General features: G+C 46.2%; 1 protein-coding gene across 1 annotated transcript in view; it reads left to right on the top strand.

The window, feature by feature from the left end:
• Positions 1-4,798: 4,798 nt before the first annotated feature.
• ABL1 (ABL proto-oncogene 1, non-receptor tyrosine kinase) overlaps positions 4,799-7,102 on the top strand; it is a 152,884-nt gene continuing 150,580 nt past the window's right edge. Inside the window, exon 1 of the mRNA XM_003794895.3 lies at positions 4,799-6,234. Within this exon, the coding sequence (XP_003794943.1) occupies positions 6,099-6,234 (136 nt within the window). The 5' untranslated portion in view covers positions 4,799-6,098. The remainder of the gene's footprint in view (positions 6,235-7,102) is intronic.

The raw sequence follows: 7,102 nt of genomic DNA, 5'->3' as shown, positions 1-7,102 counted from the left end.
TTTTTTTTTTTTTTTTGCAGTTTTTGACCAGGGCTGGGTTTGAACCTGCCACCTCTGGTATAGGGGGCTGGCACCTTACTCCTTTGAGCCATAGGCGCCACTCCACCCCCCTTTTTTTTCTTTTGAGACAGAGTCTCACTATGTTGCCCTCGGTAGAGTGTCGTGGCATCACACCTCACAGCGACCTCAAACTCTTGGGTTTAAGTGATTCTCCTGCCTCAGCTTCCCAAGTATCTGGGACTAAGGGCACTCGCCACAACGCCCAACTTTTTCATTGCAGTTGTCTTTGTTGTTTAGCTGGCCCGGGCTGGGTTTGAACCTGCCAGCCTTGGTGTGTGTGGCTGGCGCCATAACCACTGCTACAGGTGCCAAGTCGTGCTTCACCTTTTTTTAAATTTCAAGGTGTATCACCTGTTTTGAAGAGTTTGCAAACAACTGAATATTCTATAAGCTATATTGCAACTCCAGATTGGTTCACCTGTAAATCTTTGAGGAGACTTTCCAGGCTGTTTGCCCCTTGAGAGAAGACAGTAGGGAAGAATGGCAGTCAGAGTCCTAGGTTTGGTTTTGACCAGGACCATATGTAAGCTTGTTTATCCTTGACTTGGTCTCTCCAGTGCTGCCAGCCTATACTGTCCATTTAGTATCTGCTGAATGGTGATACCTACTAAGTGGAAATAATGTGAAGGTTTTAAAATTCCTTTTGATTGCCTATTTTCAGTGGCACACAAGAGGGCGCAGTTGTTAAGTATAACTCTAATAGATGTTTTTAAAAATGTAACATGAAGTTTTTTGTTGTTGCAGTTTTTGGCTGGGGCTGGGCTTGAACCCGCCACTCTTGGCATATGGGGCCAGCACCCTACTCCTTGAGCCACAGGTGCACCCTAAGATGTACCAGTTTTAACATTGGTACTGAATCCCCTTAGCAACTTGGATTGCTTTGTTCTATAAAAGAACAAAATTAGACTGAACTGAATCACTTTTATATTTTTGAGATAGTCTTACTTTGTACATTGGTATATCACTGCAACCTCAAACTCCTGGGCTGAAGTATTCCTCTTGAGTAGCTGGGACTCTACGTGCCCACCCCAACAACCAGCTGTTTTTTAGAGACAGGGATCTCACTCTAGTTCCAGCTGGTCTTGAACTCCTGAGCCCAGACAATCCACCTGCCTTGGCCTCCCAGAGAGCTAGGATTACAGCTGTGAGCCACCCAGCAGGAATGAATCACTTTTAATAAAAATAAATGAGATTAAAGGTATGTATTCAATATTTGGCAATATTTACTTAAGACTGTCAGCCCATTTGCTGGGCTTTAGATTCTAATTTTTTAGTCCTTAAAAGTATTCTATAGTGTTACGCAGGGATTACAACATAAACAGTGTATCTCTAGAAAAAAATTAACATTCACAACTTGGGGCTCATGCAAAACTAGAAAAGAGTGGAAATGGAAAATGGAGACTAGAGATAAGCCTTTAGGTCAAGTGCATTTGACCTCTACAGTGACTATCATGAAGCACAGTCTCAATTTTGGTACAAAACCAAAGACTTAGTTGATCCTCATGGTAATCTTCATGCCTCACACTTCTAGGTGAAGAAGTCCATTCAAAGAATTAAAGTGATTTAATAAGGCTGGGCACAGTAGCTCACAAACCTGTAATCCTAGCACTCTGGGAGGCTGAGGAGGGTGGATTGCCTGAGCTCATGGGTTCTGAGCCAGAGCAAGACCTCACCTCTAGAAATAGCCAGGCAATATGGCATGTGCCTGTAGTCCCAGGTTGTTGGGAGGCTGTGGCAAGAGAATTGCTTAAGCCCAAGAGTTGGAGGTTGCTAAGGGGATTCAGTACCAGTGTAAAACTTTATTGGTGATAACAGTGACCAGGGCACTCTACCAAGGGTGACAAAAGTGAGACTGTCTCAAAAATTGAAAAAAATGACTTGATTCAGGTCCTTTTTTTGAGACAGTCTGAAGCTGTCACCCTGAGTAGAGTGCCATGGTGTCATAGTTTACAGCAACCTCCAACTGGGGCTCAAGTGATCCTCTTGCCTCAGTTTTTCTATTTTTAGTAGAGATGGGGGGGGCCCTCAATTTTTGTTCAGGCTGGTCTTGAACTCGTGAGCTCAAGGAATCCACCTGCTTCGGCCTTCCAGAGTGCTAGGATTACAGGCGTGAGCCTTGCCTGGCCTTGATTGAGTCCTTAAATCAAGAATAGATTTTAAGCTTTTAGAGACTTGTCATAAATCAGTCTTTCAGAGGATGGACTGATTGTGAAAGGGTCCAGAACTGTAATTTTCATTATTGAGACTGATTTTTCATTTGGATTGTTGCTTATTATATTTCTTATCCCTCAAGGGTGCTCCATGAAGATGAGGCTTTTTTCCTCACTGCCATATCCCTGCACCTAAAACAGCTTGGCACAGGTGCTCCATAAATGCTTGTTAAGTGAATTGTGAAAGAAATGTGTATTAGGAAGAGTTCTGATTTGATTGCCCAATTTTAAACCAAACAAGAGAATGAAGAATGAAGATGTGGGAGAAATTATTAAAACATGAAAGTAAAATCTTCAAAAAGAATAATCAGAGTAAGGTAATTGGTAAATAATCAAAGGCATTGAAGTTTGAAGAATGACACCACCAATGAGGACTAAGATTGTCAGCTAGATTATTTTGTGATAGTGAACAAAGATAAACCAATTAATATCAAATTTATAAACTTCATTCCTAAATCTGGGTACAAATTTTCATATGCTTCATATTCAGAACCTCCAAAAGACAATTGCCTGTTGAAACCAACATCACAAGCACCATCTCAATTCAGCAGAACTACTGTTTTCCTTATTTTTATTTTTATTTTTTTGAGACAGTCTCACTCTGTGCCCTGGGTAGAGTGCCATGGTGTCACTGTAGCTCACAGCAACCTCAAACTCTTCAGTTTAAGCAATCCTCTGGCCTTGGCCTCCTGAGTAGCTGGGACTACAGGTGCCCACCACAACACCCTGCTAGTTTTTCTGTTTTTACTAGAGGTGGGTCCTAATCTTGCTCAGGCTGGTCTCCAACTTCTGAGCTCAGGATCCTCCCACCTTAGCCTCCCAGAATGCTAGAATTACAGGTGGAGCCACCTCGCCTGGCCAGCAGAACTATTTCTAAAATACTTATACAACATCTTATACAACATAAAATGATGTAGCTGTGGTTTCCCCTGATATCAGTAGCAACTTTGGAAAAATCAGTTGTTTTATTTTCTTTTTTAAAAGACAGAGTCTCACTTTGACGCCCTCGTAGGATCACAACTCACAACAACCTCAAACTCCTGGGCTTAGGCAATTCTCTTGCCTCAGCCTCCCAAGTAGCTGGGACTACAGGCGCCGGCCACAGCCCCTACTACTTTTTTGTTGCAGTTTGGCCGGGGGTGGGGTTTGAACCCGCCACCCTCGGTACTTGGGGCCGTACTGGCGCCCTACCCACTGAGGCACAGGGGCCGCCCAGGTCAACAATTATTTTATATACTGAGTGGGACAGTAGGAAAACCATGGGTTTTGGAGCAAGGTCAATCTGGGTTGAAATTGTGACTTTGTCACATATTAGCCAAGTGACCTTCAGAATCATCTCTTAATGTTTCTTCATCAGTAGAATGGGAATAATTATTACATGCCTTTGAGACTGCAGTGAGGATTAAGTGAGATAATGCAGTTTATGAAAAGTGCAAATCTGGGTGTAGAGGAGGCGCTGTGCTGATTGGATCCCCCTAAAAATGAGTATAAGCGGTCAGGTGCACCGCTTTGGGGGAGATACGGAGAGTGAAGAATAGAGGGCCGGGGTGATTTTTAGTTGGGGAAGAGGTGTTATGGCAGGTGTGGGTTTGGCGTGTCCGGGTCATTAGCTAGCCATGCAGGCCTACCAAACTCAACTATCCGGGCATTAAGTCGGCTAACAATATGTTTATGTGAATATATGTTCGCCTGTGAAGTGTTTTAAAGCTTCCTTCCAGCACAAATCTCTGCGATTGCATCTGGCATGCCCTCTCACCAAATGCTGTTTATTTGATGAGTGCGCCTCCTGATATCCCAAAGAAACAACTGAATTCATTAGCGGTATGTCGGATGCTTTCCATCTGCATATTTCTTCGCTAGCTCTAATATTTGTGCTTTTTGGAGGGTGAAAGGAATGAAAGGCACCAAATACCTTGGCCTCCAAGCGTGGGCCAAATTTTCTCCCGCAACGACTCTAGGAAGTAATCCAATTCCGTTCTAGGAAAATCCAATCCGCAGTTTTTCCCTTGCTTTGGCTCTTTCCCGGTCTAGTCACTCGCGCAGGGAAGACGCTGGCCAGCCGGACTGGAGGCCGGCGAGAGTCCACCGGCTCCCGGGAGGCGGAGCCAAGGCGCAGGGGTCGGTGCAGGGGGCAAGAAGTCTTGGTGAGAGCGGTTCCCCGCGGGCGCCGTGGGACCACAACTCCCGGCGCACCCGGGAGCTGCGCCGAAAGCTGTTGGTTGGGAGCTGCAGCCACTCTACCCTCGCCGGCCAATGGGACGGAGGACAGCCGCCTGACCCGGATCCTCGGCGACCAATGGCGGTACAGAAGAGGTTGCTGCTTCCTTACCACTCACCTTGGGCTCAGAGAACCACAATTAAAAGGTCGTTCTGGCCAGGCTCTCACAGGCTGTGAGAGCAGGGACAGGAGGTGCGGCGGCGTCCTGGGAAAGCGACGCCCGGGGAACCCGGGTCCCCGGGAGTCGGGCTCCGGTCGTCGTCGGGGGCGGGGCCGGGGGCGGGGCCTGGCCTCGTTGTGGAGCGGTTCTTAATCCATCATGGCGGCCGTGGGGGTCGGTGTCTTTCCCTGAGCAGAGCCGGAGCCAGAGCCGGTTCCCCGGTTCTGCAGCTGAGGAGCCCTTCCGTTGTCCGCGGCCCCAACCGGCGGGGGCAGGCTGGGTCCCTCGGCGGAGCTCGGGGGATGTGACTGGCGACGGTGGTGGCAACGTCTAGGGCCGGGGGAGGGGGTGTCTCGGCCAGAGACCCCCCGGGCTCGGGGCAGCTGAGGCGGCCGGCTCTCCTCCCCCTGCGCCCGCCTTCCACCTTCGGGGCCGCGAGAGCCTTTCGTCCCTTACTGCACGGTCCTGGCTCTGGGACGCTGGGGGTGGTCTCTGTTTCTTCCAGACCTGGGACACCCCCCTTTCCTGAGGCGTGGAGAAGCATCGCCCCCCGAGTAAGCCGCCCGCGCCCCGCCCTGGCTGCCTTCCTCTTTGCCTGGAACTACTCCTTCCTCCGGATCCCGGCCCCAAGTTTGGTCACCGAGCACTCCATTCAAATCCCTTCGGTGCTGTCAGGCGGCCTCCCCTTCAACCCAGGTTGCTCTCGCGTAGCCTCTAATGCCCTGACTTTTTCCAATGTCACCTACAGCACCCTTAGTCTCAACTCAGCCAGAAACTTTAATGCAAAGGGAAAGTCTGGATTGGTTTCACAGGCCTTTTAAAAAGCGGACTTAAAAGTTGCTGGCAATGCATTCCTTTTTGTCAGAGTCGAGGGCAAGCTCTCGCTGAAATCTGGGTGACCTGTGTCCTTTTCCGGAGAGCGGACTAGAGAAGCGAGAGCCGCAGCCAGTTCAGCAGGAAATTTGTTGGAAGATGAAGAAACTAAGCTAGGGGGGTTGGTGACTTCCACAGGAAAAGTTCTGGAGGAGCATCCAAAGACGGTCAACGTTTCTTTTTTGTGTGGGAATCAAAATGGATTTAGTATTGTGGACTGTTTGCCGCATCCCTCTGAATATTTAGGTTTAGGTTTTTTCTTGAAAAGAAATTATTATTCAGCCAGGAAAATATACTTTAAATCAAGAAACTTTTGGGTAGCATTGCAATTATATTACTTAGAGTTGATAAACTGGGAAAATAATTGGAACTCCTGTTTACATGTGTCAACTTAAAAAAAAAAACAAACTGCTTCCTTTTGTTACGGAAAATCTCTTTTTGTGTTTGACCTCAATTACTGACTTGTGGAGATGAAGTGAATGTGAAACCCCACTAGATACCATTTTTCTTCGAAGCTAACTGACCGTTCTGGAATATCTTGAATCCTCTTCTGGAAAGGGGTTCCTATTATTACTTTATGGGGCAGCAGCCTGGAAAAGTTCTTGGGGACCAAAGAAGGCCAAGTTTGCCTGCCCTGCACTTTATCAAAGGAGCAGGGAAGAAGGAATCATCAAGGCATGGGGGTCCACACTGCAACGTGTTTGTGGAACATGGTGAGTGCTTTTCAAAGATTTCTGGTTGTGTTTTTCCTTATGTGCACAACTTAGGCCATCAAGGAGCTTTTGAGCAACAGTGCTTGTGTCAGTTCCTTCCATTTCTACTTAAGACTTTTGTTACTATAGTTATCTCTTGGTTTCTGGTGGAACTTTGTATAAGGAAAAGTTACTTTGTGACTCTGTATGGCTTTATTCAGAATCTGTTCCAGTTGCCACTTCTAATTTACTGTTGACCTTGGAAAAGCCATTTTACTGTGCAGGGCCTCAGTTTCCTGAGGCAGTGGCTATGGCTATAAATTCTTCCTTAGAATCTATCATTCTGTGATTCTGCTTTAACTGAAGACATGGGCTTTTTTCCTAACTTGTGTGGATTCTTTACTACTTTGTTCACAGAGAGCCATTATCATATTTTCAGAATGGTTTGTGCTCCCAGAAAGGTTAAAAACCACAAATACTGGTTGACACTAATATCCTTGACCTTTTCAATCATGAGTAGGACTCGAAAATACTCACTTTGGAGCTGTGTGGGGAAAATCAAATAGGGAAGCAGAATTCCACGTGAATTGGGAATACACAACTTCTAGTTATTTTAACTTCCAAAAGGTAAATCTTTTCTTCTTTGAAGCAGCTTTCCTCCTTCTCCTCGCCCTCTGTTTAGAATGATATTTAGAATGACATTAAAGGTTGCCTTTGACATTTTTTATGAGCATGTTTGATATTTGAGTGCTGACAGTACATATTATATTGTTCACTTTTAGTACTGAGTGAAATTAGAGCTAAGGGTCAGCTTAGACTGATGCCTGTAACCAACTAATTAGGGTTCTGTTTATTTTTATTGCAGCCTGACTGGTTTTTTTTTTTTTTT

Source organism: Otolemur garnettii, unplaced genomic scaffold (assembly GCF_000181295.1).
Source record: "Otolemur garnettii isolate 467f Iridium unplaced genomic scaffold, OtoGar3 scaffold00087, whole genome shotgun sequence".
NCBI lineage: Eukaryota > Metazoa > Chordata > Mammalia > Primates > Galagidae > Otolemur > Otolemur garnettii.
This window is presented reverse-complemented; position numbering and strand designations above follow the sequence as displayed.